This window comes from Caretta caretta, chromosome 3 (assembly GCF_965140235.1).
Source record: "Caretta caretta isolate rCarCar2 chromosome 3, rCarCar1.hap1, whole genome shotgun sequence".
Taxonomy (NCBI): domain Eukaryota; kingdom Metazoa; phylum Chordata; order Testudines; family Cheloniidae; genus Caretta; species Caretta caretta.
This window is the reverse complement of record NC_134208.1, coordinates 4,897,812-4,915,413: the sequence shown is the minus strand read 5'-3', so window position 1 is coordinate 4,915,413 and position 17,602 is coordinate 4,897,812. Positions and strand designations below refer to the sequence as shown.

General features: G+C 49.3%; 1 protein-coding gene across 1 annotated transcript in view; it reads left to right on the top strand.

The window, feature by feature from the left end:
* NUGGC (nuclear GTPase, germinal center associated) overlaps positions 1-17,602 on the top strand; it is an 85,567-nt gene that overhangs the window by 12,178 nt on the left and 55,787 nt on the right. Inside the window, exons 3-8 of the mRNA XM_075126294.1 lie at positions 4,290-4,391; positions 7,061-7,166; positions 9,363-9,585; positions 10,280-10,507; positions 13,684-13,911; positions 14,709-14,884. Of these exons, the coding sequence (XP_074982395.1) occupies positions 4,290-4,391; positions 7,061-7,166; positions 9,363-9,585; positions 10,280-10,507; positions 13,684-13,911; positions 14,709-14,884 (1,063 nt within the window). The remainder of the gene's footprint in view (positions 1-4,289; positions 4,392-7,060; positions 7,167-9,362; positions 9,586-10,279; positions 10,508-13,683; positions 13,912-14,708; positions 14,885-17,602) is intronic.

The following is a 17,602-nucleotide window of genomic DNA, read 5'->3' as shown; positions in this document are numbered from 1 at the left end:
GACTAACCAATTTATTTGAGGGAAATGTGGTCACTCTAGATAAAGTTACTGTCAGGTGGGTGCAAAACTGGTTGAAAGACCATACTCAAAGAGTAGTTATCAGTAGGTTGCTGTCAAACTGAGAGGATGTGTTGAGTATGATCCCACAGTGGTCATTTACTAGTCAATATTTTTATTAATGACTTGGCTAATGGAGTAGAGAGTATGCTTAAAAGTTGTGGATGACACCAAGCTGGGATGGGTTGCTAGTATCTGGAGGACAGGATTAGAAGTAATAACAACCCTGACAAAAAGTGGAAAATTGATCTGAATTCAACAAGATGAAATTCAATAAAGACAACTGCAAAGCACTTCACTTAGAAAGAAACCAGTGAAATGCACAACTACAGAATGGGGAGTTACCAGTTAGGCGGCCGTACAGCTGAAAAAGATCTGGGGGTATAGTGGATCACAAACTGAATATGAGTCAACAGTGTGATGCAGTTGTAAAAAAGGCTAATATCATTCTGGGGTGTATTAACAGGAGTGTTGTAAGTAGGACACAGGAGGTAACTGTCCCGCTTTACCTGGCACTGGTGAGGCCTCAGCTGGAGTCTTGTGTCCAGTTCTGGGCACCGTGCTTTAAGAAAGATGTGGGCAAACTGCAGAGAGTCCAGAAGAGAGAAACAAAACTGATCCAAGGTTTAGAAAATCTGACCTGTGAGGAAAGGTTAAAAAACTGGGCCTATTTAGTCTTGAGAAAAGGAAGCCTGAGGGGGGACCTGGTAAGTCTCCAAATCTGTTCAGGGCTGTGATAAAGAGGACGGTGAGCAATCATTCTCCATGTCCACTGAAGGTAGGACAAAAAGTAAATGGCTTAATCTGCAGAAAGGGAGATTTAGGTTAGATATTATGAAAGCTTTCTAACTGTATGGAGAGTTAAGGCACTTTATCATTAGTTAAATATACCTGTTACAGAGAAGGCAAGGTCGGAGAAATGCACTTTGCACTTAAAGCAGTAAGTGGTGAGGTTTGTGATGGTCTTCAGTTCTTGGGCAAGTCCGTTTCACAGTCCCGGAGCACCCCAGGGAATGTTCGGTCTGCTGCACAGACGAGCTTTGCTCGTATAGTTGAGAGTTCCATTGGGCCAGAGGAGTGAAGTTACAGACCATGGTCTTCATCACAGAGCTTTACAGGGTCTGTTAGGTATCCCGGCCAAGGCCATGGAGTGTCTTCAAGATAAGGATCAAGACCTTAAACTTGACAGAGTTTCATAAACAAGTCCATGGATCCGGATGCAATGCATTTGAGGGTGCTGAGGGAGTTGGCTGATCATAGAATCATAGAATCATAGAATCATAGAATATAAGGGTTGGAAGGGACCCCAGAAGGTCATCTAGTCCAACCCCCTGCTCAAAGCAGGACCAATTCCCAGTTAAATCATCCCAGCCAGGGCTTTGTCAAGCCTGACCTTAAAAACCTCTAAGGAAGGAGATTCTACCACCTCCCTAGGTAACGCATTCCAGTGTTTCACCACCCTCATAGTGAAAAAGTTTTTCCTAATATCCAATCTAAACCTCCCCCACTGTAACTTGAGACCATTACTCCTCGTTCTGTCATCTGATACCATTGAGAACAGTCTAGAGCCATCCTCTTTGGAACCCCCTTTCAGGTAGTTGAAAACAGCTATCAAATCCCCCCTCATTCTTCTCTTCTGCAGGCTAAACAATCCCAGCTCCCTCAGCCTCTCCTCATAACTCATATGTTCCAGACCCCTAATCATTTTTGTTGCCCTTCGCTGGACTCTCTCCAATTTATCCACATCCTTCTTGAAGTGTGGGGCCCAAAACTGGACACAGTACTCCAGATGAGGCCTCACCAATGTCGAATAGAGGGGAACGATCACGTCCCTCGATCTGCTCGCTATGCCCCTACTTATACATCCCAAAATGCCATTGGCCTTCTTGGCAACAAGGGCACACTGCTGACTCATATCCAGCTTCTCGTCCACTGTCACCCCTAGGTCCTTTTCCGCAGAACTGCTGCCTAGCCATTCGGTCCCTAGTCTGTAGCTGTGCATTGGGTTCTTCCGTCCTAAGTGCAGGACCCTGCACTTATCCTTATTGAACCTCATCAGATTTCTTTTGGCCCAATCCTCCAATTTGTCTAGGTCCTTCTGTATCCTATCCCTCCCCTCCAGCGTATCTACCACTCCTCCCAGTTTAGTATCATCTGCAAATTTGCTGAGAGTGCAATCCACACCATCCTCCAGATCATTTATGAAGATATTGAACAAAACCGGCCCCAGGACCGACCCTTGGGGCACACCACTTGATACCGGCTGCCAACTAGACATGGAGCCATTGATCACTACCCGTTGAGCCCGACAATCTAGCCAGCTTTCTACCCACCTTGTAGTGCAAGTGATGTGATTGCAGAGCCATTGGCCGTTATCTCTGAAAACTTGTGGCGATCGGGGGAGGTCCCGGACAATTAGAAAAAGGAAAATATAGTGCCCATCTTTAAAAAAGGGAAGAAGGAGAACCCGGGGAACTACAGACTGGTCAGCCTCACCTCAGTCCTTGGAAAATTCCTGAAGCATTCCTCGAGGAATCCATTTTGAAGCACTTGGAGGAGAGGAAGGTGATCAGGAACAGTCAACATGGATTCACCAAGGGCAAGTCATGTCTGACTAACCTTATTGTCTTCTATGATGAGATAATTGGTACTGTGGATATGGTGAAAGCAGTGGATGTGATATATCTTGACTTCAGCAAAGCTTTTGATACAGTCTCCCACAGTATTCTTGCCAGCAAGTTAAAAAAGTATGGATCGGATGAATGGACTATAAGGTGGATAGAAAGCTGGCTAGCTCATCGGGCTTAATGGGTAGTGATCAACGGCTTGATGTCTAGCTGGCAGCCCGTGTCAAGCGGAGTGCCCCAGGGGTCTTCCCTGGGGCTGGTTTTGTTCAACATCTTCATTAATGATCTGGATGATGGGATGGACTGCACCCTCAGCAAGTTCACAGATGACATTCAGCTTGGGGGAAAGGTGGTAGATATGCTGGAGGGTAGGGATAGGGTCCAGAGTGACCTAGACAAATCGAAGGATTGGGCCAAAAGAAATCTGATGAGGTTCAACAAGGACAAGTGCAGAGTCCTGCACTTAGGACAGAAGAATCCCAGGAACCGCTACAGGCTGGGGACCGACTGGCTAAGCAGCAGTTCTGCAGAAAAGGACCTGGGGGTTACAGTGGACGAGAAGCTGGATATGAGTCAGCAGTGTGCCCTTGTTGCCAAGAAAGCCAATGGCATATTGGGCTGTATTAGTAGGAGCGTTGCCAGCAGATCGAGGGAAGTGATTATTCCCCTGTATTCGGCACTGGTGAGGCCACATCTGAAGTATTGTGTCCAGTTTTGGGCCCCCCACTACAGAAAGGATGTGGACAAATTAGAGAGAGTCCAGCGGAGGGCAACGAAAATTATTAGGGGGCTGGGGCACATGACTTAGGAGGAGAGGCTGAAGGAACTGGGCTTGTTTAGTCTGCAGAAGAGAAGAGTGAGGGGGGATTTGATAGCAGCCTTCAACTACCTGAAGGAGGGTTCCAAAGAGGATGGAGCTCAGCTGTTCTCAGTGGTGGCAGATGACAGAACAAGAAGCAATGGTCTCAAGTTGCAGTGGGGGAGGTCTAGGTGGGATATTAGGAAACGCTATTTCACTAGGAGGGTGGTAAAGCACTGGAATGGGTTACCTAGAGAGGTGGCGGAATCTCCATCCTTAGAGGTTTTTAAGGCCCGGCTTGACAAAGCCCTGGCTGGGATGATTTAGTTGGGGATCAGTCCTGCTTTGAGCAGGGGATTGGACTAGATGACCTCCTGAGGTCCCTTCCAACTCTAATCTTCTATGATTCTATGGGAAGCTAATTTAGGGAGCGGAGAACAGGTGTTATGAGCTTGTGGTAGCGTGCGTAGCTGAGGCAATGCACTGCTATGTTTTGTAATAGTTGGAGTTTCCTAAATGCTGTAGGTTTCAGGCCCAGGTTTATTGCATTTCTGTAGCCTAGCCAAGAGGTTACAAAGGCATGAATAACTGCAGCCAGGTCTTAGTGTGTGTACAGCACCTAGCGCAGTCTCGGCCTCTAGCAGTACTGTAATGAAAATAACAATGCTGGGTTTATACCAGTAAATGGGTCAGTGTCTCTGCATGCTATCTGTACTGAACCTCAGGGCCTTTATTAGTGAGCACTGTTGCAGGTGTCTATCTCTAGCACAATCATGCTAACGAGAAGGCCCTTTTAATCTGAAAAGGTGCCAAGGGGGAAGATATAAATGAACCACCTGCCAAGAAAAAGAGGCGTTTGGACCCATATCGAGCATTTGTACCAGAAGAGCAAGAGTTCCTGATAGCCTGTAAGTATGAAAAACTGTCCCCAGTTCCTGCTGCTACTGGGGAGCTGTGCCCGGGATGTGCCTGAAATACACAGAGTTTTGGGGAGAGGGCAAAACCGGATCCAGCCCTGGCTATGGTTGAGGGTACAGAAGCCGCTCTCCCTCCCCAGGGCTAGGGTGCAAGGCAGCACCAGCCCATATTCATGTGACTGCTCTATGGCACTTGCAGCAGGGGAGGATCAGGGCTGCAGCATCCCATGGAAGTTGTGATGCTTCTCAGGGCATCCAGGGCTGTGAGTCACCTTGTTGCCACCTGCTTCCAGTGAGAGGGAGTCTTGTGCCAGCTGGCAGTTAACGCTATAATACAACCAGCCTGTCAGCCACTCAAGCATTCTCCTCTGGGCTACACCAGCCCTGCCTTTGCCCTGCAGGCTGACAATAGACACATGCCAGCCCACAAGTGCCTTCAAAGTGTCCCACTGTGGTGGCCAGCCCCTGGTCACTGGATACCCACAGAAATCCCAGATCCTCTGTTCCCAAAGGAACAATGTATCCCAGTTTTACCTCCTGTACCACACACAGCTCTTCAGTTCAGTCATAGTTAGGGCCCTTCCAAATTCACGAACTATTTTGGTCAATTTCACAGTCATAGGATTTTAAAAATCATAAAAGTCATGAGTTCAGCTATTTAAGTTAAGATTATTGCAAGGGGGGGCTGCGGTGCTGCTACTCGTCATTCTGCGCTGCGGCTGCTGGCGGCGGCTCTGCCTTCAGAGCTGGGCCGCTGGAGAGCGGCGGCTGCTGGCCGGCAGCCCAGCTCCGAAGGCAGCAGCGCAGAAGTCAGGGCGGCATGGTCTGGTATTGCCACCCTTCTGCACTGTTGCTTGCGGGGCGCTGCCTTCAGAGCTGGGGGCCCGGCCAACAGCTGCCGCTCTCCTCCGGCTGCCCAGCTGTGAAGTCAGCACAGTAGTAGAGGTGGCAAAACCACAAACCCCCTAATATAACACTGCGACCCCCCTGCAACTCCCTTTTGGGTCAGGACCTCCAATTTGAGAAAGGCTGGTCTCCCCCATGAAATCTGTATAGTACAGGGTAAAAGCACACAAAAGACCAGATTTCACGGGGGCGGGGGAAGACCAGATTTCACAGTCCATGACGCATTGTTCATGGCCGTGAATTTGGTAGGGCCCTAATCATAGTGAAACAAAAGGGAATTAGACTAGAGATTCAACTGGAAACAAGTGTGAGTGATGGAAACAAATGATTTCATATAAAACAAGATCATAAGACATGAACTACGGTCTACACTTACTAATAGTTACCTTTCCTAGCTAATAGAGTAGAGTCTCACCCCAAAGTTCTGTCTTTTGTAGCACTTGCTTGTCCCAAGTAGCCAGGACCAAGTCTTCCATGAACAACCCCCACTCATCCTATTATCTACTGCAGCATTTCCCAAACTGTGCTCCGTGGAACACTGGTGTTCCGCACGATGTGAATAGGTGTTCCGTGAAAGAATCTAGAATTTAATTTTGACTCTTGCACTTGATTTTTGTACTATTTTATACGCGCTTTCCAGTTAGAAATTGTTAGTTCAAGTTATTTTAAATTTGTATTTTTGCTTTGTTTTATAAAATAAAATATATTTGAGCCTAAATAACCCAACTTTTTATTTGAAAACCAAACGACTACGTAATAGGCTAAAAAGTGTTCCGTGGCCAAAAAAGTTTGGGAAACGTTGATCTACTGAATCAGTCTTTTGTCTTTATTCACAGGCAGGGACATTACTTCATTGCCGTATTGTTCCTTTTCCCTTCCAAGTGGTTTGGAGGTTTATCGTTTGTCTTTGATGGTTTTCCATTGACTTTTCTGAGTTGGGGAAACGCAGAGAATAAGCAATGCATGACATGATTGGCTAGCCAGGGAGGAGTGACAACTCCCTCCCACTTGACTGGGCCATCACCCAGACATATGTTCCCTAGTGGCTCACTTTCATTCCAAGACCTTAAGGGCACAAATTTTCAATATAGTGACATTATTCCTTAAATATTATGCCCAGGTCCTCCGCACCAGGGGAATGCCACTCTGGCCACCACCCTGCATGCCGTGGTTGCACCAAGTGGAATCTGGCCGCAGGGCCTCACTCTTAAAGCTCATCTGAAATAGCCTCTAGCACAGTGATTCTGAACCTATTTACCATTGTGGGCCACATAGGGTGACCAGATGTCCCGATTTTATAGGGACAGTCTCGATATTTGGAGCTTTGTCTTATATAGGTGCCAATTACCCCCCACCCCCGTTCCGATTTTTCACCCTTGCTATCTGGTCACCCTAGGGCTGCATATGCAGCTCTCAATATGTTAATATGTGGGTCCCATCCACACAATATATGTACTATCTGTATGGCCCTGAGTATGGCACATGGGTTGCAGCTGTGTACTGATTGGGCTGCAAGCAGCCTGTAGGTCGTGGGTTGAGAACCACTGGTCTAATAGCACAGAACCCCCTAGCACCATGCTGGAGCATTGTGGCTGATAGGGATGAAGAGCCATCTATTGAATCACCGTTGCCATTTTCTGTGGCATCCTGGGTTTTCCTTGGAGGTCTCCCCTCCTTGCACTGACCTGGCACAATGCTGCTTAGCTGGTGAGAGCTGAGTCTATCCCTAGCATGTAACTGTATCTTCCTTCCAGATGAAAATATGGAATCCAGGATCCAAAATGCTTTGAACACTACGTACGAGAAGCTGACCAACTCTCTGTCCCAGGATAACATGTCGGATGAGATTAAATATCTCAGGTGAGTCTGCAGCCCAGTTCCTCCCTGAAAGCCTAATGATTTAGACACCACAGCCTACGCTCACACAGGGCTCTGCTTACCTGCTCTATGGACAGACCCATGTTGCAATGGGCAGATCTAGCTCTGACCTCCTGCATTTGCAGGGTTCTGATGCAGGCCTGTGTCTAGATAGCACCATAGGAATTGGCAGACTGGATCAGACCACGGTCCCTCTAGCCCAGGGTCCTGTCTCTGACAGAGGCAGCACCAGCTGCTTCAGAGGAAAGTATAAGACCCCCACAATTCTGGGATGTCCCTGGAAAAGAGAACTCCACTACAGATACCTTCTCAGCATGGGTCTCCCCCCAGGGCTCCAAGAGGAAATTGTGTCCAGGAGCCATCCCTAGTGGTGCGGGTTCTATAGAATGTGGTAGCTCAGGAACCAAGGAGAAGCAAAGAGCTGGTCTGACGGCTCAGGGCCTTTGCACAGGCTTCTCTGGGCTTACATGGCTCTCTGGGGATGCTCCCAGTTTGGGATTGGGCCCCACTGCCTTTTCCAGCCAGGGTGAACCCTGCCCCCTGAACAGGATGACATGGGGAGAATAAGGCCATTAGGGGTACGTCTACACTGCATTGTAAACCTGGGTCTGTGAGACCCACGCCTAGATAAGCTTGGAGACACAGACTGCGCTTGTGCATCCACATGGCATAGTAAACCCAGGTTTACGATGGCTGGACCCAGGACTCACAACTGTGTTGACGCGTCCATACTGCACTATGCAGACCTGAGTCAGACCGTGAGGTGGTGCATCAGTGCAAAGGTGTCCCCACAGCCAAACGTGGAGAGGGCATGGCTCTGGCTCACTCAGCTCCGCAGGGCTCTTAGGCCACTCCTGGTGTCCAAGAACCTGGAAAACCTCTCTGTTCTCAGGTCTGTCGGGGGGGCTGGTAGGGGAACCCAGGCCCACACACTCCACTGGGTTCCAGCTCAGGGCCCTCAAGCCAGACAAGGAGAGTCAGGGTTTGCTGATTCGGAGAGTACCCTGAGGTTCTTCCTGCCTTCCCTCGGGCCTCTGCAGCCTCTTCAGTCTGTTGGCCTGTTTGCCCCTTGCTGGGGTGTTGTCCCTGGGCAGTTTTCTAGTAGTCTGCTGACAGGACTTCCTTTCTCCTGCCTGCTTACTCCTCAGTTAGCCACCCACCCTCTGCCTCCCAGCCCTTTTATCCTCCCAGCTGCTGTTAGCCGGCCAATCAGCAGTGGCTGGCAGTGCCTGTATTAACCCTTTGGTTGCTGGGAAAGCATGGGGTACATACACCTCATGACACAGACCTTCTGCTTCTAGGGGCACATTCCAGGGTTCCTAGCACCCTCCCCAGCTGTAGCTGCTCTAGGCCTTGGTTCATGGTGTACGGTAGGAAAACTTGTCTGTCCACTGTTAAGGAAAAGTTAGCACATGTGACTCCATTTTGGTCTGGGGCCCACCATTGTCCAAAAACAAGCACATCATGCACCAGGAGGCGTGTTCCTTAGCTACTGCATTCCTGTGAAAATCCTCCTCCTTGTTTCCAGCCTGCCTTGACTCCCAGGATCTGTTCTTTGTCAGTCCCTAAACTCCCTATCTCCTGGCCTTTGATGTGAGGCCTCCCATCCTGATCATAAAAGTTACCGATGCATGGCTTTAGGACCATGCTGTGTAATTAACATACTAGTTTAGCACGAGGAATGCACCAAGCAGGGATAGGTGGTAGATAAGAAAAGGGTTTGTTTATTGGCTAAGATTTCCGATGCACGAGGGCAACATGCTTTGCTAAAAAGTATATAACCTTTGTATAATCTGTATTCGGGGTCTCCTCCTGGCTAGCAGGGGGGCACCACGCTCAAGCGTAATAAACTTAGTGTCTTTTGGGAACTCTGCAGTTGTGGACTTTGTTTATGTGTCTCAGCCTAGATTCGAACTGTGTGTGTCCTATTAGGTATAATTCGCAGCAGTTGTGTGCGTGTCCTCCCAGGTGTAATTCGTAACACCATCCAGCCAAACCTTAACAATAGCGGAGCTATTCTTTCTTTCCAGTGTTCATCTAAATTAATTTAGGGGTAGGGGAGAAGGGGAGTCTTTCTATTGACTCCAATGGGGCTGTATTTGTGAGGAAGGGAGCTGCCTGGCCCTTCACAAATATTTGAATCTGTCTAACCCTCCCTCCCTCTTGCCTTCTCCACAGGAACCGCCTCCTCACCTTGAAAGAAAAGTCTTCTCTGGACCCCATTTACATTGGGCTCGTTGGCAGCACCGGGGCTGGGAAGAGCTCGCTGTTCAATGCCATCATCGAGCAGCAGTTCTTCCTGCCAGTGTCGGGGAGCGAAGCCTGCACGTCGTGCGTGGTGCAAGTCAGCAGCAGCCAGAGCAAAAACTATGAGGCAAAAATTCACCTTCTCTCACTACAGGCAAGGCTAATTCGTCAGCATGGCACAGGGCACAGATGGGTTCTTTAGGACAGTATCCTGGCTGCAGAGTGTGTAGCCACAGCCCCTCCGCAGGGTAACTCTGTCTTATGGAGAGGGCAGCTGGCTCCCTGGCCCAGAAGGCCCCTGCTGGCTGTTTCTTGTATTAAACCTCAGCCCTGCCTGATGATTGCCAAGGGCTGCAGGAAGGAATGAGTGACCTCTAAGTAAAGGACAGGGTTGGGGCTGGTTCTCTTAGGAGCCAGGAGGGGACAGGTGGAAGCAACAACACTTCCCTCCCTGCTTTGCTTGTAGTTGTCCAGAGGGGAATCCCGCTGCTGGAACCACAGCTGGTCTGTCTGCTGCAGAAGCCAGGGAACCACTTGTGCTGCTTCTGCACTATAGCTCCCCGCACCTTCTCCTGCAGCACCGAGCCAGTTCCCAGCTCCCATCCTCTGCCCTCTGCTCTGCACTAAAAGAGCTCTGTAGTCCCTTTGATTGGAATGCTTTTACACCAGTCCCACCCAGCCTGAGCTCTAGGCACCGCCATACCTCCTGAAATCCACTCCTGCTGCCCGTACAACCCTAGTTAAACCCAGCTCCAACACCTGCATTGTTCTGTCGCAACCTTGCCCAGCCCCTGCCCCCCGAATGCCCAAAATAACAATAGCCTGTTTGCTCTGCTCTGTACTGGCAGGAATGGAAGGAGGAAATGAAGAATCTGGTGGAGCTTGTGCGGAAACCCAGGGCGGAGGAAGAAGAGGAGGAGGAAGGGGAGGGCGAGGATGATGTAGGTGAAGCTGTCCAAAAGCTTCGAGCGCTCTACGGGAGACATGCTGAAACCAGACCTTATGAAGACCTGTTGAGGGCAAAGCCACTAGTAAATATTCCTGCCTCAAAATGTATTCTCCTCAAGGGAGTGCAGGTGAGTGAGTGTGTGTTCATAAATTCCAAATCCAGAAGACCGTTGTGGGTTCAAAAAAGAATTAGATAAGTTCATGCAGGATAGATCAATCAATGGCTGTTAGCCAAGATGGTCAGGGACAAACCCCATGCTCTAAACCTCTGACTGCCAGAAATTGGGAGTGATCCATCCTGTCATCCACTAGGTAAAGAGCCTTGTTCTGTTTTCTCCTTCTGAAGCATCTGGCATTGGCCACAGTCAGAAGACCGGGTGGTGGGCTAGATGTACCATTGGTCTGACCCAGTATGGCCGTTCTTATGTCCGGGAGATGCGTGGAGAGGGTGAGGCCAGAGCAGGAGGAAGCTGGGGAGGCGAGGGGAAGGGGAGGGAGGTGCTAGAGCCAGGGGAGGCATGGGTGGGGAGAGGGAGTCTGGATCAGCTGGGCTCAGTCCCAGTTTCAGAGAGTGAAGGCAGGGGAGAGGTGTTGAGGAGAAGCAGGGCAGTGTTGCTTCTTGCCAATGGCTAAACCAATTCCTCATAGTTTTTCCTGTGACATCGCTTATATGAGTGACAAACATAAATTTAAAGTTCTTTAATATGTAAGTCATCAACCCTGAACAATTATATAAGTTCTGTGTGGGAGCGTGATTCCTACTACATTAATTAGGGCAGTGATGCTCAAACTATTTACCAGCCAGCCGTTCTTTTGTCAGAGGAACAAAAGTAGGAGGGGAGAGAGTCAAGACAGTGATAGGAAATGGGTGACCAGGCATTTCCCAGTCTTAGGGGTGAGGAGAGGACGAGTGGATAGGGAGAGGTGTACACTAAAGTCTGACTTTTTCAACCTGAAATTATCATACACACAGTGACTGAGGCATAAAGGGGAGTTAAAAAGTCAAAAGACAAATTAAAAAAAACAGGATTTGGTGGTTTTTAAAATCACAGAAAGATTTTCGATCTCTTGAGGTTGGCAGTACTGCAGTCGGATGTGTGATAGACACACCTGAGCCAGCTGTGATCCAGTTAGCTCATAAACCGATAGCAGTAAGCCTGCGGCAGCTGTACAAGCCCACCCAGAACCCTGGATAATTATTCAGGCAGCTCGCCCACGCAGACGTCCGTGCTACTGCAGCTTCACTGCTATTGGTCTGTGCGGTACCTAGGTCAAAGCTAGCTTGGGTACATCTCCGTGTGCTGCAATCATACCCCTCTGTCCCCGTTCTCAGTGCAGACCTCCCTTATTTGTTTCTCTTTAAGGAAAGGTGGTAACATTTAAATTCAGCAGGTGCCTCTTTCAGCTTTACGTTTAGCTACAAACCAGCTTTGCTGGATTCGAATGGATTTTTCCAAAGAACTTGGAATAGGCAAAACTCAGGGCAAAATTGTCCCCTCCTGCATGAATCTGTTGTGGGATTCCCCAGGGAGATTAACCCAGTCTGTCCCACTGAGGGAGTGAACTCTGCCTGCCCCATCCCACTCCTCCACACCCCCTGGCAGGAAGGCAGCTCCAGTGCTGCCTCCTAGAGCTTGGCAACAGTTCCTGACCCAAAGAATTTCCGGTGGGAAAATCTGGGTTATTTGAAGTCTAAATATTAGGCAGGAAAATGTGAATTGTAACTGATATTCTGATTTTTTCTGATCAGGGACATCGAACCAAAGCAACAATACTTTGTGGTGAATCATCACTGTGAAACAATTGTTTTGCTTTGTTTCCATTTGTCATAAATATAAAGGGAAGGGTAAACCCCTTTGAAATCCCTCCTGGCCAGGGGAAAGCTCCTCTCACCTGTAAAGGGTTAAGAAGCTAAAGGTAACCTCGCTGGCACCTGACCAAAATGACCAATGAGGAGACAAGATACTTTCAAAAGCCGGGAGGAGGGAGAGAAACAAAGGGTCTGGGTCTGTCTGTATGCTGCTCTTGCCAGGGACAGAACAGGAATGGAGTCTTAGAACTTTTAGTAAGTAATCTAGCTAGGTATGTGTTAGATTATGATTTCTTTAAATGGCTGAGAAAAGAATTGTGCTGAATAGAATAACTATTTCTGTCTGTGTATCTTTTTTGTAACTTAAGGTTTTGCCTAGAGGGGTTCTCTATGTTTTGGAATCTAATTACCCTGTAAGATATCTACCATCCTGATTTTACAGGGGGGATTTCTTTATTTCTATTTACTTCTATTTTTTATTAAAAGTCTTCTTGTAAAAAACTGAATGCTTTTTCATTGTTCTCAGATCCAAGGGTTTGGGTCTGTAGTCACCTATGCAAATTGGTGAGGCTTTTTATCCAACATTTCCCAGGAAAGGGGGGTGCAAGTGTTGGGAGGATTGTTCATTGTTCTTAAGATCCAAGGGTCTGGGTCTGTAGTCACCTAGGCAAATTGGTGAGGCTTTTTACCAAACCTTGTCCAGGAAGTGGGGTGCAAGGTTTTGGGAAGTATTTTGGGGGGAAGGACGCGTCCAAACAGCTCTTCCCCAGTAACCAGTATTAGTTTGGTGGTGGTAGCGGCCAGTCCAAGGACAACGGGGGGAATATTTTGTACCTTGGGAAAGTTTTGACCTAAGCTGGTAAAGATAAGCTTAGGAGGTTTTTCATGCAGGTCCCCACATCTGTACCCTAGAGTTCAGAGTGGGGGAGGAACCTTGATACCATTTAAAAATGTCATCTTGGCTTTGGGATTTTCAGGGGATTTCCTGCCTTTCTCTTCCCAAATTTCAGGTGGGAATTTTCCCTGAGGAATTGACCACAGGGAACATTTCTGCTTTTCTGATCAGCTCTACTGCCAGCCATGCAGAGGCAGCTGTAACCCTCTGCCCTCAGCAGCCCACCTCCCAGGGACTTATGGGGGATGCTAGAGAAAGTTAATCAGGCCTCGGGCTACAGTGACTCTCTCAGGTGTCCTCTGCAGTACCAGAGAGGGAGATTCTGTGCTTCCACCATGCTGTTTAGCTCTTGTGAAAGCTCTGTCAGAAGTGGAAGGAGGCTAGACTTCCTGGACTCTATTCTCAGCTCAGACAATGACTCATTGCGTGTTCTTGCTCCTCCCGGCCCCTCAGTTTCCTCCTCTGTAAATGGTGGGAAACGAAACTTAGTCTCATAACACGCCCAGGTGGCAGGTTGTTCAATTAATTACTGTTCACGGATGACTTTGAGGTCCTATCACCATGAAGGGGCAGAGTTTGATTTATTTATCATGTTTCAGGCAAAAGAACTCTCTGACAAACTGGACCCTTATGTGCGGTGTCAGAGTGACAAGGATGAGGAGGAGCCAGCACAGGAGGAAGAGAAAGCCAAGATGCGGCTCTGGCCGCTAATCAAATATGTGGAAGTGACTATTCCGAAGTCCGACATGATTCCGGAAGGTGTCGTGTTTATGGATATTCCCGGGACAGGAGATTACAACAGCAAAAGGGATGAAATGTGGAAAGAGGTGACTTACCAGCTCTGTGGTGTGTGGGGGGAAATGCTGATATGTTATTTGGCTGGAGAGCATTTAACCATTGGTGCTAATGTTATTATTCCAGTGTAATAAAGGAAGGAAAGCTCTAGAGAGGGCAGTGTGCTCTGTGGCCTGAGGAAGGCTTTAGTGGAATGAACAGAACCAGCGTCCACACCGTATAGTGAGGGTGAACCTCTGATATTAGCTAATGGTGCTTCCAGGCTTGGATCCATTGCTGCTCCTGGATTCCTGTAGCATCAGAGACCCATAGTGCCTTTCTCCATCCACACTTCACTGGGAAACTGAGGTTTTTCCTCAGAAGTGCAGACCCTGCAACGATCAGATAGACCTTTATCTTCTCTGCACTTGGGCTATCCCATGGAATGTCTACGCAGCAATTAAACACCCACAACTGGCCCGCTTCATCTGGCTTGAGCTCGGGCTCTGGGGCTGTAAAATTGCTGTGTGGATGTTCCGGCTTGGGCTGGAGCCTGGGCTCTGGGACCCTCGCTTCCCCATGGCGTTTAATTGCTGTGTAGGCATACCCCTAGCAGTCAGCACAGAACCCCCAGCTAGCACAGTCCGGAGTGGCACACAGCTGAAGGGCTTGAACTAGGGGCTCAAGTCTGCAAATTGCTAGCACAATCCTGCAAAGACTGAGCACTCTGCACTGCCATTGCAGTCAGTGGGGAATCCAGGGTGCTTGGCATGTCTCAGGATGGAGCCTGGCTACCTCTTTGCTTCCAGATATAATTATCTCTCTCTCTCTCGCTCTCTCTCTCCTTAAGAGCATCAATAAATGTTCAGTCATCTGGGTTATCAGCGACATCGAACGAGTTGTGGGGGACAAAGTCCATGAAGTGCTGCTGACAGAGAGCATCAAAGCTTACCAAGGCGGGATGTGCAGTGACATCGCTCTGGTGGTCACCAAGTCTGATAAGCTGTCTCTGAAGGAATACCTGAGGTAGTGGAATCACTTCAATTCAATCAATGGCCTGGGCTGGTTTAGGTAAAAGTAAAACACATTTATTTCATCAAAGAGAGAGGTTTAAAGTGAGTTCAGATATAAGGGATGAAGATAGAAAAGGTTACAAACAAACAAAAATAAAACCATGCTTCTAAGGCCTTGTCTACACTGGCAAGTTTCTGTGCAGTAAAGCAGCTTTCTGTGGTGTAACTCCTGAGGTGTACACACTGCCAAGCCCCTTAGCGGGCAGAAACTACAGAAACTGCGCTGTAAAAAAACCACACCTACGAGCAGCATAGAGCTTTCTGTGCCGGGGTACAGCTCTGCGGTGATGACAGCGCTGCGATTGGCCCCCGGGAGGTGTCCCACAAGGCCTGTTCTCGCCTCTCTGGTCATCGGTTTGAATTCTACTGCCCTGCCCTCGGGTGACCAACTGTCATCCCCACCCCGTACATTCCTTTGCAAATTTGAAAGTCCCCTTCTCTTCGGTGATACATGCAGTGGTCTCAGTGCATCTTTCCAGGTGGCCATGCCTGCTCCACGCACCAGGCGACCCCCCACTTGGAGCAATGCCGAGCTGCTGGACCTCATCAGTGTTTGGGGAGAGGAGGCTGTCCAGTCCCAGCTGCGCTCCAGCCATAGGAATTATGATACCTACGGACAGATTTCACGATGCATGATGGAAAGGGGCCATGACCGGGACACACTGCAGTGCAGGGTCAAAGTGAAGGAGCTGCAGAACGCCTACCACAAGGCGCGGGAGGCAAGCCGCCGCTCCAGTTCCGCTCCCACAAGCTGCCGGTTCTACAAAGAGCTGGACGCGAGACTCAGTGGTGACCCCGCCTCCACTGCGAAGACCACTCTGGATATTTCGGTGGAGGAAATCTTGGACGAGGAGGGGGACCCAGAGGCAGAGGATGACTCGGAAGTGAGAAATGCATGCAGCCAGCTCTTTTCTACCTCGGAGGAGGCTAGCCAGTCACAGCTGTCGGATCTTGGTGACGCGCATACAGGAGAGGAGGCCCCTGGTAAGTGGATTTGATTCTGGGAATCGCTGAGGCGAGTTGTTGGGGGCAGGAGAGTTGCAGAAAGCAGGCTTGTGTCTGTATGATGCCTAGTCTGAGTGGCGGAACAGGGTGTTGATTGAATCCCTCACTTTATGGGAATCTCCCTCAGAGATCTCCCGGCAACTCTCATGGAGATACTGGGCAATCCGCTGCCGCAGGTTCTTTGGCAGAGCTACTTTGTTTCTTGCCCCATTAATGGTAACTGTCCCACGCCACTCTGCTGTCACACAGGGAGGGCGGGCCTCTGGGGCATGGGGGGAATCATTGCTGCACGCAGGCAAGCCGCATAAGGGCCAGGGCGGAAGCCGCAGTCTTGGAGAAGACCCTCACTTGATTCCCTGCTCACCCTCAGAAGCCAGATATCTTCCGTAATGACCACATCCTGTGGAAAATGTGGGGACAGGAATGATTATCAGCCCCCGCTACTGTGCTGGCTCCCCCAAGAGCCACATGCCCAGTGTACAGTAGGGTCCGGGAACACTGATTTACCCTGCCCCTGCAGCTACTCACCATTTTGGGGGTCTTGTGGCTCATGTGTGCTTGCCTGAGGTCATCCAGTTAGTGACAGGTGTGTGAACTCTGGCTGTGTTTTAAATCACTGAATCAGTGGTCTGTGTGTTGCAAACAATACCGCTTCTGTAAAACGTTGCACTTAAACTTCACGGAGATGACCTTGGGTGCCCAGCCTCCCTCTTTGTTATCGCCAGCTGAATGGCTGCGCAGAATTAGAAAGCAGCCGTGGAGAACTAAGAAGGGCTTTCTGCGTGACGTTATGAGGCACTTCACGACCGAAAAACAGGAATTGAAGGAATGGCGGGACAGCGAGAAGAGGGACCGAAAGGAGAACACGGCGCGCCAGAATGAAGCTACAGAGCGGCTCTTAAACGTTATGGAACAGCAAGCAGACACGCTCCAGGCATTACCAGTAATGCAAACCGAGCAGCTCCGCGCCCCCCCTCCCCTGCAGCCGCTGTCGCAAAACTCTTCCTCAAGTGTCCCCCAGACACCGCCAACACACTCTTATCAACCTCCTGGCTCCAGTCTGCACCCGTGGCATTCCACTCCTACCCTGTCACAGTCCAGCACTGCAGACTCCCTGCACCCACTGCACTCAACACCCCTCCCTCTGCAGTTTGGCCCTGCTGAAGTACAGTACCCGCTGCATTGTACTCCAGAGGAGAAGGCTGGATATGATCCCTGGACATACAAAGATCTTTAGCTGTCCTGGGGCCCCCTCCTCCTCCTGGATCTTCCCTTCCCCAATCCCCCTCAGTGCTGATGATGTGTTTTTTTGTTTGACTCTCTCCTCCGGTTGTTGTTTTTTAATACAAGAATTGAGTTGGTTTGAAAGTAATCTTTATTCTATTAATTGAAAGGAAACAGAGCCCTGAAAATCAACAGAAAATTATCTTAAACCTTCATATTGCATCGTCTGCACCAATCACAATCACCTCCTAGCATTACAAGCGCTGCACTCCCGAGCATAGCAACAAATATTAGTGGCTTTCAGCTTCAAATTGCTGCCTCAAGGCATCCTTATGGCCCAGCGCTGCACCCCTCTAATAGCCCTGGTCTCTGGCTGTTCAAACTCAGCTTCCAGGCGCTGACCCTCAGCGGTACAGCCCTGAGTGAAGCTTTCACCCTTCCC